Source organism: Notolabrus celidotus, chromosome 23 (genome assembly GCF_009762535.1).
Source record: "Notolabrus celidotus isolate fNotCel1 chromosome 23, fNotCel1.pri, whole genome shotgun sequence".
In the NCBI taxonomy this organism is placed as follows: Eukaryota; Metazoa; Chordata; class Actinopteri; order Labriformes; family Labridae; genus Notolabrus; species Notolabrus celidotus.
The window spans coordinates 15108466-15124461 of record NC_048294.1 but is presented as its reverse complement, the minus strand read 5'-3'; the positions used below and the strand labels follow the sequence as shown (position 1 = coordinate 15124461).

General features: G+C 40.6%; 1 protein-coding gene across 2 annotated transcripts in view; it reads left to right on the top strand.

The window, feature by feature from the left end:
- LOC117807376 (inactive ubiquitin carboxyl-terminal hydrolase 53) overlaps positions 1-12274 on the top strand; it is a 40027-nt gene extending 27753 nt beyond the window's left edge. The window contains exons 12-17 of one of the 2 annotated variants that reach the window (XM_034676645.1): positions 480-620; positions 2564-3350; positions 4240-4307; positions 9341-9407; positions 10652-11382; positions 11474-12274. In XM_034676645.1, coding sequence (XP_034532536.1) covers positions 480-620; positions 2564-3350; positions 4240-4307; positions 9341-9407; positions 10652-11382; positions 11474-11550 — 1871 coding nt within the window. In that variant the 3' untranslated portion in view covers positions 11551-12274. Of the gene's footprint in view, positions 1-479; positions 621-2563; positions 3351-4239; positions 4308-9340; positions 9408-10648; positions 11383-11473 lie in introns of both variants that reach the window. The other variant, XM_034676644.1, reaches the window with a different exon arrangement.
- Positions 12275-15996: the final 3722 nt, after the last annotated feature.

Genomic DNA, 15996 nt, shown 5'->3' with positions numbered 1-15996 from the left:
TGAGAGCTCAGACAGCTAACAGACCCCACAGTACGATCATGTTTTCATGTTTTGCCCTGCCATGACTTATCATTGCGTTTCAAAGTGAATATCTATCAGAGACGGGCCAAAAAAAGTCTCTGCACTGCCATGTTTCCACACTGCCGCCTTTTCCACTCATATAGCAGGAAACGTACCGCAGTATGTGCAAAGTTTGACTGTGTACACACTCTGCAACTGCTCAGTGCCTTGAGGGTGCTGGGGACCAAGAGATGGAAAGAGAGAAAGGAAAAAGGATGTGGTGACAATAGATATATATACATACACTGAGACTGAAATACTTTTAATGGTGACTGCACTGATGGAAATCCCCGACTGATGCTCAGCTCAGGTTCAGCTAAGATAAAAAAATATGTATATTTCTACATTCTGCCCCTCGTTTTGGAAATTGTGTCAAATTCCTGATGGTTCAACCTGACATTTTTTTGCATTTCTCGCAGTGAAAATGGGCGATCCCAAGAGTCGCCTCAGGGACATTTCTCGAGAAGTCGCCCAGAAAGCAGGAGAGGTGCGCGGGATGCATCCATCCAGAAGAGACCCTGATCGGAGCGGTCAACGGAGGCCGGAGTCACGCTACAGAGGTGAGCTCTTTCTGCACAGAGTGTGGATGTACATGTGGAAGAGGGAAACATGAGAATAGGCGGGCTTTTAGGTACAAAAGGCTAGCCTTCCTCTTCCACAGCCCCCTTATGTAACCAGGAGCAATGTGTCAGAAAGGGGATTAAGTGCTGACGTCTGTAGACGGAGCCTGCCTTCATCCCACTCTCTCATACTCAGAGCCATTCTCTTCCCTTCTGAGCAAACATAAAGTTAAACTAAGCAGATAAAGCCAAACAGAGATTAATGCTATATTATTTAATTAGAGAGGGAAGCTCTATAGTCCTGCCACTTTCCCCTTATATCCCCCTCCTTCTTCTACATCAGCATTCGAGTGTGTTTTGTCGTGATCGCTTCTCTCCTTTAACTCTCTTTTAGATCAACACCCCTCTCAATTAAGATTCAGTGAAGGGATTATGGCGCAACATTTGTAACACCCTCCCAAAGCCACCACGTCGACACTACAGCAGTGGCCTGTGTTAGCAGCGAGCTCATGTCCTGTTATGATTGAATGCTGGAGGCTAAAGGGGGCTTGTGTGGTGGTTGTGATGAATGCGGGGAGTGTAGGTGACACTACAGTTAATGTAAGTGGTAAGAATTTACCGCAGCAGCAGCACAGCTCACAGCTCATGGCTCATAGCTCAGCCTAGCACTTTGCTAAAAACTCAAGAAATGCTAAAGTAAGTTGTGGAGACGCCCTGAGGTATTTGTAAATGATCTATGGCTGTATTGATGTGGACATATTTCCATTCTTACAAAATGATCCACAGTCTTGTTTACTGCTGACAACATCGAGGCGGTGGCTGAAACTCTTGAAAACATTCCCGTATCATATATATGAGCTGAAATGAAGAGAACGATGTTTGAAGTGACTTAACTCGGGCACGCAGTCAGCAAAATCCAAAGCAATAGGGACTCAATCTCTTGTGGGTTATTTCCAAGGACTGACAGTTATATGTGGCATTAAATTCTCTTTTTGCTTCCTCAAACACATTACAACTGATCACATTCTCCAGGACAATTCGGATACAAAGCACGTTGCCTCTTATTCTGGCACTGCCGACTTTAAGTTATAAAATTCAAAACAAAACATTAAGAGAGGATATTTTTTCCCAATTTGAAAACACTTCCTTGCAGAATTTGATAGAATTAACTGAAGACATGTCAGTGCTAGAGAAATGTCACTGCCCAGTGTATGAACAGGAGTGTGTGGGTGTGTGTCTCCTTTTCCAGGAAGGATGTCTGCACATATATTTTGAAAGTGTCTGTCATGCCTGGAAGTGTCCTTGGAGTAACACCCCTCCTGAACACACTAACACACGCAGACCTGTCACTCACCGCTGCATTTGGAAAAATGCAACATGTACTGTATGTCTGCACATGTGAAAACACAGGAGCGCTATTTTTTCATCACCTGTATCTGCATGAGCTGGCTGCCCTCTGTGTTCACACCACGAGGAAAATCCACTCCTGTCGGCTGTAATTTACACCTCCCGTCATCCGCAGACATAAATGTCAGTAACCCTGTTGTCGTCATGCCCTTCCTTCACTTTCTGTACAGCCTGCACCGTGCTGTAGCAGTGGCTCGGTGGCAAGGCTCGCTGTGTTCTGGTCAGAGTGGTAGTGAAAGTTGGTTCTTTGTTATTTACAACACTTGTGCAATTCTTACTGCTCCTGTTGCAAAAAGAAATGTCTCTGTTGTACATCATTCAAGCAAAATTCCCCCAATGAAGGAGCAATTAATTTCATTTGATCCTATTACTCTTAACAGGATGTTTGAATTACACCAAATGTATTGCACTCTATTTATGTTTGTTTGCAAACTGGAGATGAGACCTGAAGAAGATAGATTTGTATTTCAAACGTCTGCTGTGACCTTTGAAGCCTTGATTTCTTAATATCAATACAACTTTTTTTTTGTAACCAGATCCAGGCCATGACAGGACCTACTCCCGCTCCGTCTCCCCTCCAGAGAACGGCTTCAGACAACACCTTGAAACCCGCCTGTACAGCAGCCAAGGAAAGGGTCCCACTCGGACTGAGAGAACGCCCCATCTCGGTGGACGGTCCTCACACGAGCCCGCTCGCTCTCACTCGAGGGTTCAAGTGCTGCCCAATGTGCCCAGTAGCAGCAGTGGGCATCACAGCCGGAGGCTGGAGCAGCCCTCCAATGGATACGACACCGACAGCAGCCAGGACTCACGAGAGCGTACTGGAAGCGGAGGGAATGGCCGCAGCAGGGCCAGCCGCCCCTGGAAGCCCATGCGAGAGGCACTAAATGTGGACAGTGTTATAAGCAGCAGTGGTGGGAATTCAGTGAATCAAGAGCGAAGACAGCACAGCCCACGGAGGAGACCCAGCAGTCAGTCGCCATCCCGTGACCGAGAGCGGGACAGAGATTATACCTGGGGAGGACGAGAAGAGCGCAAACCCAAGAACCTGATGACAATTTACGAGGACGAGCAGAGGCATGAAACTGGAGGCAGCAGAAGCTCGCTGGACTCAGACAGCCGGGGCGGCTACAGTGACAAGGACAGGTCAAAGGGCTCAGCAACTCTAAAAGTGCGGAATGACAACTGGAAGATCCAGAGGACTGAATCTGGATATGAAAGCAGCGATAGGCTGAGCAACGGCTCAGCAAACCTGGACTCTCCTGTTGTGGAGAACCTGTCCTCCAAGGACCTGCGGCCCATTCCTGAGCTGCATCTAACGAGGTAAAATTATCTTTCAGAAGCTAAATTTATCCACCATAAAATCTTGTCTCTGCAGTTTGTCGCACGAACAGCTTTTGCACAATTTCTGCTGCGTGATTGCCTGTATCGTTATGCTGCTTTGTCATGCCCAACTCTCAAAAGTGCTGCCATTTGTGAATGATTAAACACAACAGACAAACGCTTCTAAGAATAGCTAGACCCATTTAACATAAGCGCACACAAGGCAGACGCAGCAGCCTTGTTATGCTGGGGCTGTGGTTTGTTGGCTTTGTTGTGCAGGTCTTGTTTGGAGTTAATGATCCCAACTAGCTGACACCTCATGTACTCAGAGAAGAGAGCGAGCAGAAAGCTGACTTCCTAAACCGCGAGTGCATTATTTAAGCCTGTGTGTTGAAGGTGTTTTGGCGAAGGGCTCCTTTGATTTGTAAACCTCATTATAGCCAAGATGTTCTCCAAAATGAAGACACTTAAGCAAAATAAAGCAGAAATTCTGCTTTATGTTTTTTTGTATGACTTTGCTTTCTCTCCGGCTTTCATTCTGTTTAGTGTGACATCTTTACACATTTGAGAGTAGCCATAAAGCACGTAAGGTGTCATAAACTAATTATCAATAATAACAAGTGAAAAAAAAAAATGAACAATGTGCCAAAGTGTCATTCTCAGATTCAAGAAAAGAATGATGCAGGACTTAATATCAGATTTCCCCACTATTAATCATTCATGATAGGAAAATATATTTAGGTGGAGGTTATGAGGGTTTATTGCCGCTTTGATGCTCACAGCAAGGATCCATCTTATTCCTTTTAAGTGCTTGGTAAAAGATCAAGCTCTGGGATTTCTTGTTGCAATCCACAATGCATGAATAATTTAATTTATTTTGTATTTTTAGGGATCACTTCCCTCAGAGAAAAAATGATGATTTGAAGGCTGACGTCTTGCACTCTGCATTTTCCACTGGTGAGTAACATTTGATACTTTGCTTATGTACAGAAAATAAAAGTTGTCATCTTGATAAAGAGACTCTTTGTGAAACCAAAAATCAAATCCTAAAAATGTTGAGTTTTTCTTTCTAAATTACTTCTTAGAAAAGCTACATTTCTCCTCTATGTTCCAAGTTTAAATACCAGTCTCTCAAAAAGACTCTGCTACTACATTACAGAAATGTCCTCTGCCTAACAGACTTTTGTGTTTCATAAGGATGAACAACATTAAGAAAGTTCAGAGCTATTCCCCTGATGGATTGCTCCAGCAGTGCTGTTAAGGTCACAGCCTGATTGAGGGGATACTGGATGGGAATAAGTGTGCTTTGGTGCCTCACTAACAGGCCTTGACCTTCTTTCCTGAGTAAAGTTTGAGTCATGCAACATGCAGAAAAGCGAAAAGGGCGAAAAGGAGAAACTGTTGTTTATAAAACAAGTTTCCTTTTAATGCTTACAGACTTTTTTTTTCAAACTAGAGAGCAAAAACATCAATATATATATATTTTTTTTTTAAACTTTGTTTATTGGCTTTTTCACAATTACAATAAAAAAAAAACTGACATTTCATGTACAAATGCACAAATAGAGATATAATACTGGACAGTCAACTTCCCTCCCTAAAGAAAAACAAACACACAAAGAGAAAGTTAAAATAAAAAATAAAATGTATATAAGTAAAATAAAGCAATTTAACAACAATAATAATAATCATATAATAATACATATACATACATATATACACATTTATACTTTTTTGGTTGTTATTTTGTCAAGGTCCCTTCTCTATATTGTCAAAAGTGGACCATGAGACAAGTATGAGTGTGAAGGGAGATAAAGAGTGGACATACAAATTGATGTTTGTTCACTTCTTAAATTCTACCATAGAATTTTATTGTTAGTTACTTACAACTTTTGTATTGTTTATTTACTGATATGTTTTATTTTGCTCTGTTTTTGTTTAAGTGTTTTTTTTTTGTATTTTTCTGTCTTTCCCACGCTTAAAAAATTGATAAATGGTTGTAAGGAAAAAGAGTTTCTGTTAACTTTCTGCATCAGGAAATACAGACATGTTATGGAAAAAACAGACTCAGCCAGAGTTCTGTTAAAAGTATGAGCCTTAAATATGAGTCATGTAACAAGTTGCAATAATGGTTATTTTTATCTCCCAGACAGGATGAAGGTAGATTACATGAACAGCGCTGGGGGTGGGGGTGGACACCGGTCACATGCTTTTCATGATCTATGCTTGCTTGCAATCTACACATCACCAACATAGGGAGCATATCTTTATAAATGAAAGAATATTTAAAAAATGCCTCACTAATTCCTTTAACAGGAGTACATGAGTTAATCACGAATAAGAGGAGGAGATGAGTGAGCTTGCAGGGGCCACCCAGCTGTGCCCAGCCGGCTGTAAAATGCTATGACTGGGCCTGTCAGAAGGTGGTATTCAAACATGAAGCAACCAAAATGCCACTTTTTTTTCTTTTTTTTTTTCCATTGTAGCACTGCAGTTTTGTCAAGGTCCCTCAGAGTTATAAAATACAGCAGATACTTTTTTTTAATCTTGAGCTTAGTTTGATTCAGTGTTGGAAACAGTGCAGAGAGCTGGAGCAAACAGAGGAGAAAAAGTCATGTCATCGGCCTGCAAGCGTCTGCACACGCTGAGTAATTCATGAGAAAGAAGACCTGGCAACGAGACGGACATGTCTGTGGCTGTCATTGTTATTCACCCCTCTTTAGATATACATTTCCTCTTAACTTATGCTTTATATACGGCTATATTTTGTCTGCAAAGTTCATAATATGTTGCACAAACCTAAAGTTTGCACTCAAGTGGAGGTAAAATGTTTTACATTTCAGTTGGAGAAGTGTTCCTTATGAACTCACTCAGGCTGTCTGCCCCCTAGTGTCTGAAATAAGATATAACAGTCTACAATTCATGCCTCCTTTTTGATATAATAACTTTCACAAGGCTTCATTCTGTGTTGGAAGTATCTACAGTTGTATCTTAACTTAATCCTCTTTAATTTGACTAATGCTCTGACATGCTGATCTGTTTATTGCTAAATCTTAAACTGGCTACTATTCTGTGAAAGGGCCTCTTGGGGTCTTTTCTCCAGTCGTTTGTTTTCAAGCCACTCTGTGATATTTATGCCCCGCTGTCTGCAAATTGTATTGACAAGCTGCAGTAAATGTTTCCAAAGTCAATTTGGCTGGAGTTCAGTGGCAGTAGTCTGGCGTGAGCTGCCGTTTCCAGAGAGGCCTGAGCAGATTCCAGTAGTCCATTAAAGTCCAAAATCCTTTCTAAAAGCACACAGATGTGGGAGGGCAGGCGCACTGAGGAGGAGTTCAGCTGACAATTTTTTTCACTGCAGCCGTTCATTCTCCTGATCATTGTTGTGCATCAAAGAAGTGACCTGAAGTTTATAGCCTGTCTTCCTCTGAGTCCCCTTTATGACCTTAAAGTCCTTGAGCTACATCAGAGCAAAATGGAAATAGAAGCAGAAGGTCTTGTTAGAGCTCACGTGAAAGGTCACGGCTGTCAGGAGAGTGGTGACCTTCAACCTGGGATCACGACAGTGGACTTAGCCTTTTTCAGTTTGATCTACCTCTTTTGGCCCTGTAGACCCCAAAAAGAGAGAGGCTTCACATGACAATATTATATGCAAAGTCAGGATAACAGTAGAATCAGAATAAGAATCAGTTATTACAGAATGCTCATATACAAAGTATGAAAGAAAGTCAAAGTATTAATAGAAAGAAGGAAAAAAATAAGATATAAATGCAAATAAGATAAAGTAAAATAAAATATAATAATAAAGTATATACAGAAGCTCAGATTAGTTAGAATTAGCTATGTAAAGCACGCCTAGAATGGTGTATTAAACCTCCCTTTTCTTAGGTTGATGGTGTGTAAAAAAGGCTTGTGACACAAAGATCAGAGAAATAATCAAGGGGTTAACTTGCCTGTGTCATGATAAGAAACAAAGCTCCTTAGTCTGATACTCAAGAGTTTGTGATGACTTTTCTGAGTTCTGGTCGCTGTCACATATGAAAGTTGAAATCTTGACTCTTTTCCAGGGTTGAGTTTTCAGTTCAGGTCTTAATGAAAAGCTGAACCGCAAATATGCATGCGAGTCTGATTGATGTTGAAGAATTTTAAGTACCCCAGACAGCACAGTACTACAAATCTCAACTTGACAGCCACCGAACTGAAATGTGTTGAGTTTTTTTTTTTTTTTCTTTTCTTTTTTTTTTGTCACATCAACAAAACTTCAAAGGGCCTGTCAGGAAATTTTGCATGAACAATTTCTCCAAACCTAGTTAGGGTTTACTTTCATGGTCTGTGTGGAGGCACATTTCTGTTTCCTCTGAGAGCTTCACTCCCTGGCAGATGGAATAATTGAGACGATGTCGGATCACGTTTGTGTTTCGCTCAGTTAACTGTCCTGAATATGTTTTAAAGGAAAGCAGCAGGCTTCAAACAGGTGCCTCTCTTACCTTGTTTCCTGTGATGGGATTAGAGACACCTGTGACTAGTTAACATGACTACACTCTCTTTATTCTCACGGGTTAAAATGATTATTCACACCTATAAACCCTTTATTTCCTTTAACCCTCTGTACCAGCGTGTCCTTGTCCTTCCCAGTTAGCATGGGGATGTCTGGGGTTTTTCTTTTTTTCTTTGCACACCACTTGGTGCAGTTTAGACAGAACATTGAACGCCACTGAGCCACAGTCTAATCCAAGCAATCACAGTACATGGACAGATTCCCAGGCAAGTGCAGTAGGCCGTGTAAACAGCAGGACACCTTGAGTACATCTGTTTTTGCTGGCTGCGGCAGTGATCCCAAAATTCTATGGAAATGAATGTTTCTGGACATCAGCCTCAACCAAAACCTGAAGATTTAATTTACATGTATGGAATTATTCCATTTTTTTTTAATCCATCATTTTTGAAAATTCTTGATTTCAGCGGAAACAGACAGTTTTGGAACGAGGCTGCTAGCTGTTTTCTCCTTCAAGCTTTTTCTTGGCAAAAGTGCCCGTTAGCATAAAGAGGAGGGGATTTTCTAGCATCATAAACTGCATCTCTTTTTGTTTTTCTTTCTGAAATAGATATAGTTACATTTGCTTGCTAACACTGCAGATCAGCGTCATCAAATTGTGAATTGCCACATGGACTTAGCGGCTTAAAAATGCAATAGTGTAGCGGAGGGGATCTGGAGTCTGGAGTCTGACCCCGGCGTAATTGCATGCCAGCACAAAGGATTTAGCCACTAATGCTTTGAGAGAGCACACAGGGGGGAAAAGGGGGTATGCTGACACATCACAGATGGTCCTCAACCACTCTCTCTCTTCCTCGTCCTGTTGGTCAGCTGTTGTCTGTCTCAGGCCTTGTAAATCACACCAGCCATGCTAACTTGGCTAAACTCCACACCGGCCCCCGCCCAGGGAACTATTTCTAAACCTGCTTGTGCTGATCTAATGGGTGAAATCAGCTTTTATTTTTAAACAAGTGCAGCGTAATTAATTCTCCACACCCCATGACGTCAATTAAATATAAAAACGATGGAACTTTTTGTTTTTTTCATGCGCTGTAAATTCTAAATTTGTAAGGGTTCACACAGGGTCCTTATTGTTTTATGAGTGTTGTTAGTTCAATGCTAACAGGCCCTGGATATGAACCCAAATTCCCTCTGAGGGGCTATGTTCTTTGGCTGGATCAGACAGTCAGATTGGTACACAGGGGGCCTGAGGGCGCTCTGCCAGACGAGCTGCTTTGATACTTCCTCTCCCAGCACCGGGCAATGGGCCTCATCGTGACCCCTGTTAGATAACTTGTCTTTGCTGGGGAGACAGGAAAACAAAATACTGTAGCTGTGTTTCAATTGAAATCCATGACAGATGTTGGCTCGCTCTATTTCATTGACCATCTGGGAGTGATGGCAAACTTCGTGGGTTGCAATTTAAAAATTGGGCTTTGTTTTTTTTTTTCTTGTTTAGGTGAACTAGGACGGACATCACCAGATCTACAAGATGAACACATGCTATCTGGTCAACCAATACACAGGTAACAGACTATTTTTGTAACACTGACCTTTTTTATAATATGTTTATTTTTGTAGTGAGATAGCATGACAAAAAAAAAGGGACTGGACAGAGATACAGGCGAGACAGACAGTAACTTAGAGGGTAGTGCACAGCTTTTATACAATGATAAATCTGTTACAAAACTGACATTAATGCCCAATCTATGGCAGAATTAATAATAATAATAATAATAATAATAATAATAATAATAATAATGATTGATATTATCAGATCAAGTCAAATAATAGATTTAAGGCTACTCTATTCAGTAAAGAAAATACAGACTGAAAAACACATGTATTATAATACCTTTATTTAATAATAATACCTTTATTTGTATAGAACTTTTCAATACAAGTAACAAAGTGCTTCACAAAAATAATAAAAACACAATAAAAGCAGAGAAGCAATAAAAGCAAACAGACAGTAAAAGCAGAGATACAACGTTAAAGATTAAAATAAATTCACAAAATAAAAGCTTTACAATAAAAGTGTGTCTTGAGTAGTGAAATAAAATGAGGGACTGACTCTGCAAGTCTGATTTCCTCTGGCAGGCTGTTCCACAGTCAGGGGGCTTTGACAGCAAAGGTCCTGTCCCCTTTAGTTTTTAGTCCTTTGTTTTTTTTAAATAATTATTGATAGGTTTATGTAAGGCGTAATCTGTGTTCACGTAAAAATGTAGAATCTGAAGGCAAAGGTCTGGTTTCTGAGAAATACTAACAAATGACACGCCAACAGGCTCTAGTGTTTGTAGGAAAACTGTCTGTATGGAGAGCAAAAGCAGGCAATATGCAGTCAGCATCCCAGTTTGAATTTGTTTGATCTGTCATGACAATCACAAGAAGGTTTTTCTTTTTTGGACTCAACTTACTATTTACAATGAAACTGAGACTCACCATTAACAAAGGAAAGGTACTTCTCAGTGGAATATGATGGTGTTTGTTTTGCAGACAGAACTTGCCGCACAAACTTGACTTTGCTTTAGATCTGAACACGGTCACTGCTCACTTTAATTGGACTGTAAACATCGCAGTGCATGTAAGGAAGTCATACCTTTTCACTTACCACTGGCTACACCAGAAATACTGCAATTCAACCCATCATACTAATAATGAAGCAGCAAAATTATGTAATTAAAGATTTAAAGATACTTTAAATGTAGTCCATGAACTTGGCAGGAGTAAGTCAAATACTGATGTTTATGTTTGTGTTCTGTAACAGAAGAAGAGCCTTCAGATACACTCCTGGGATCTTTGAAAAGAACGACGGCTTGGACAGCGAGCAAGAGGATAATGTGGATGGCAGCCCTGTGAGTCCTGTCCCCCCGTACTTAGCAAAGACCAGCAGTTCAGAGTGGAACAGCTCCGATGACCTCGCCGGACCTTTCTCTGAACAAGAAGAGACTGGCACTGCCGCCCTAAATGACCCTTTCTCGCACAACTACCCCCCACCTTTACCTCCAAAGACCTTTGGCAGCAGTCACACTGACCCATCTGGCGTCCACTCACATCCGCCGGAGGTACCAGCACGACTGAGCCCCCGCCATGAACCCAAAAACGGCCTGTCCCCGCTCTCGCACACCACCTTGCGTCGGTGGATCGAGACGCCTGCCGAGCAGAGGCTTTCATCAGACGCCAGCTCCAAGTCAGGGTCGTCAGACCAGGACCGGAATGATCTGTCGGCTAGCGAAAGCGATGAGAGGTTACCAAGTCCGTACCCAGGACGCGAAGACGGTACAGACTCCCCCAGTCTCTCAGATATGGCTCTTCCCACCACATATTTCTCTGTGGATAACTGTATGACAGACACTTACCGAGCTAAATACCATAAAAGACCTGCTCAGTATATGAAAGCAGAGGACCACACGTCATCAGGGGAGAGCGATTTAGAAGTGAAGGGGCTTCCTTTGCCAGATGTTCAGCCACCAGAGCCTTCCAAAACGAGAGCAGAACCAGGTAGCCTGTATTTCTTTGTCATATTTCTCACACTCAATGCATGGCTTTTATACCTTTTTTATATTCACACTGTCTTTATATTTGTTTGCAGGCTACTCAACTACGAAGACAACTGCTAAGTGGAATCCAATAACTCCAAAAGGACTCGATGAGCATGGTTTCCTCTGATTTTAGCTGAAGCATCAACACGATCCAGCAACTGGATGCCCAAAGGACTTTTCCTGCACTACGACTGCTACACTTCTAACTGGGATGTGAATTTGCTTCGTCAGAACAGAAAAGTTGGACCTGAAACTGGATGCCAAAGAAATTGTAAAAAAGGAAGTCTGGTGTCCTGAATAGCTATCTTGCTGTTTCAGTATGAAGTACTAAAAAGCTTTGAATGAAAAGTGAATTTGCACAGTAGAAAGCACCAAAAAAGGTACAGAGACAGAAATATGCCTAACACATTTTGCTGGTGATCATGTTAGCTTAGAAGCAAAGGGTTTGGTTCCTAAAGAATGTGTCACAAAAAGCCACTTTATCACACAAGAGATTATATAACATGAAATAATAACCACTTTATTGCAGTTCTCCTTCGTCTCACTCCGTGGAAGCGTTTCTGTCTTTTGTTTCTTCACCACTCCCATGTCAGTGTTATTGGATGTCAGTCCCTGTTTTCTTATTTTTGGACACAATATTCCTACCTTTTTAGATGCTTTGGATAGTTCTTCAATCAGATCATGGGTTTTCTTTTCAACAATTTGGACACTCTTTTGGCACATCTTAAAAAATGGATCCCAAGGATCTGTGAATGTGAATGTAATGCCCACGTATGTAGGTCTCCATCAAATTAGACCCAATCACTTGTCGGTAAGACATTCAAACTGAAGACCTCAGATTCTTGTTGGTACACAGGATTTATTGTCCTTCATCGTTCTCTCTCACTCATCACTTTTTGATTCATCACATGATGTCTCACCATCAGTGTGGGTGTTCAGGGGCTACAGTAAGAGGTCATGGGTGAACATGTATAATGATTGTTATTGGTTCAAGAGTATGTGGCACAGTAACTCAAGGCACCTCCAGCTCTCTTCACATCTCACCACGCTTCAATAGTTTCTGTGTTTTAAACGTCTTTGCACTGTATTTCTGGTTGTTTTTATTTCCACACTCCTCACAGTTATAACTTCAATTGTTAATCTATATCTCAAACAAATACTCACTCTTCTGTCCTGTTTCTTCAAGAAGCTGCAATTGAACATTTGTCATCTAGAGTCAGACGAGGTTTGCTTTATTTGAGGGGGTTATTAATAATAATAACATGTACATTTAAGTAGTGGACTATTTTTTGGTTCAAAGTGTTTTCTATACGCAGCAGACTCTAATGCACAGTGCCTTTTGTATTTTTCTATGTCCTGACAAGATGAAATTGGAGCCATGATTTGTACAATTCTTTGATTTTAAAGAATTTTTGTAACATTTTATTTTATTTTTATGGATTAACAATTGTTAAATAAACAATTTTATTTAACCATATCTGTCATCTTATGTTTTTCTTCAACAGCACAAACTCTGGACCGATCACTTCTTATATTGAACCTGTGTAATAATGATAATAATAATAATAATAATAATAATAATAATAATAATTCATTTTATTTATAGGCGCCTTTCTGGACACCCAAGGTCACCTTACAACATAGATATAATAAAAACAACTCTCAACAGTAAAAAAAAATACATACATTAGAATAAAGATACAATACTAGAAAGATTAAAGGGGAGGGGAAGTCATTCCAGCCCCAGGGAGACGGATTAGAATGCTTAGGCTTGGTGGAAAATGTGTGTTTTTAGGTGGGATTTGAAGGTGGTGGGAGATGTGGAATTTTGTACGTCCAGGGGAGAGAGTTCCAGAGGCAGGGGGCCAAGCGACTGACTGAAGGCTCTCGACCCCATGGTGGTCAAGCGTGCGGGTGGGAAGGTGAGTTGGGTGGAAGAGGAGGACCTGAGACTACAGGTGGGAATTTTAGTATGGAGGAGGTCAATGAGGTACTGAGGAGCTAAGTTGTTGATGGCTTTGTAGGTGAGGAACATAATCTTAGAAGTGATGCAGAATTTAACCGGAAGCCAGGGGAGTTGCTGCAGGACAGGTGTGATGAGGCTGGTGGAGGGGGTTCTGGTGATGATGCGGGCAGCGGAGATATATTATCTAAATAAAGATACATTGAATACATTTTTCATGATTAGAATCCCAATCATAAGCATGTTCTTTAGAAACTTTGCAGTTCCCATTGAAACCCGATACAAGTTAATTTTCAATGCTGGGAAATATTGTGTATTGCTGCCACCTGCTGTCAGGTCTTGTTTAAGCACCTTTTACTTTCAAGCATTGCCCCCCCCCCTTTCCTTTCATTCCCTTCTTTTCTCCTCCCTTTCCCCATCCTTCCTCCATTTTCTCCTTCCTTCCTGTCCTTCTCCCTTTCTCCCTGCCGTTCCTTCTCCCTTTTCCACACTTTTCCACTCCCCTCCTTTCCTTTCCTATTTTCCCTCTCTTCTGCTCCCTTCACTTCTCCACTTTCCCTTCCATTTTCTATCCCTTCCTTTCCTCCTCCCTTTTCTACTGCCTTTTCCCTCTCTTTTCTAACCTTTCCTTTCTCCCGATCGTTGATCCTCCTGTTCTTCCTCCCTTTTTAACTCCCATCCTTTCCTTTCCTTCTTCTTTTTCCCTCCCATGCCTTCCTTTTCCATGCTTTGTCTCCTTCATTCCTTTCCTTCTTAATTTTTTATCTTCCTTTTGTATTCCCATCCTTTCTTCCTCCCTTTTACCCTCCCTTTTATTCTCCCTTCCTTCTCAAAAAAGCATGTAGTATTTTTATTTAATTCAATGTGAGTAAGGTTCCAGTTCCAGTATGAGTGTCAAAATCAAAATGCATTGAAACCTTATGTTAGTGACCAAGCAGTAAAGCACAAGACACAGGTGTAAGTTTTAAAGAGAAGTGGGTTTTTATTTTACCCAAAATTAGGCAAACCAAATACACTAACCAAAATTCTAAGAACTAGGCCTATAAAAGAGGTCAACTTAACATTACTCAATTTAACACAACAAAAGGTGAAGTGTGAGTTTAACAAACAAACCTGACACAATGAGACATCAAGGAACTTATATAGTGGTTGATCCAAACCAAGTTTAACTCAAGGGGTAAACAAAGTGGACGCTTAATCAAACTGAATTCAAAGTAATACTAACTAATCCCCAGCCACAGCCAGGTAACTCAGTGTGGCTCCAGCCATCACACCTTAAATCAGTGATCACAGAAGCAACTTTTAGTTCTTAAAATTAATGATTTATTTTATTGTCATTTCACCCAATAGTGATGCTTTCACTTCTGCATTAGTAGAAGTAAAAGAAGTTACGTTTTATTAAAAAGTGACGAGAATGACACATTTAGTTGGATATTCGTACAGTTGATAACATTAAAATAGTAGTCAGTAATACACAAGTTTTTTATTTAAACTAAACAACTACAATATCTTTATCTTATGTGGGTGTTTGGTCATAATGTCAGTGGTTTTGGGAGCCTTGTTAAAGATCGCTGAAATCTCTCCTGGTCCATCTGTCATCCTGATGATTCGGAACAAAAAATAATGATCATACCTTTTTAATCCTCCAGAGGGGAGTAGAGGACTTTGCAGCCTTAATGAAAGCTGCAGATGAATCTTGACATTCATAATGTTTTCACGTTGAATTAATTTCATTATTACATATTGACTGAAATGTCAAAATGTAAAACAGGTGGAGGCTGTATCTTTCATTTGACTTTAATTGTAAAATATGTTCAATTTCACGTCTGCAAGGCAAGTATTTTTTTTTTTAGCATTGTCTAAATTGTAGATTTTAATTTTAGGAAGTTGCACATTCAAATGTCTTAGTCATCCAGTAGCCATGAATATGATGCATTACAGATATTTCAGGGTTTTATTGGCTGTTGAAATACTGAACACATAAAAAGAAGATGACATGAATATGTGGATATTAAATTGATTTATGCTGGTGAGTTGATAAGTGACAGAAACAGTCGTGAAAGGATTTACACCCCTCTAATTTGTATTAAATCAAAATTAATCGAAACTTAAAGGAAGAAAGTCAAAAAAAAAAAAAAAAGCTGTTTTTCTTTTTTTTAATAACACCATCACAGACCGAGGAGAATTGTTTCAATGCTAACTGTAGGAAGGAAAATGAAAATATACACAATGCAATATTTTCAGAAATCCCTGGCAATGTTCTGCCAGTCAGTACCTTTGCTTCTCATTGCATGGCATGTCTATCATATTTTTGGTATTTTTGGTATGCCTTAAACTTGGCTGTCTTCTGGTTGAGTGTGTGAGAGTGTGTGTGTCTGCTCCACCATCCGTCAGAGTGGGACTCAGCCTGTCAGCGTGTGCTCCTCCTCTGCAGCTGCCGTACTTCATTAGGGGCCATCAGCTGAGCTCAGTGCTCCACTGTCAGAGTCAGACTTCTGTTTTCTCGTTTCTCCTCCCTTTGCACTCTTCTTTCTGCCTCCTTCTCTCTTTCTCTTGCAAACTGTCCCTCAAGCTCACTCACATCCTTCATCCTCATAAGATTTCTCACCC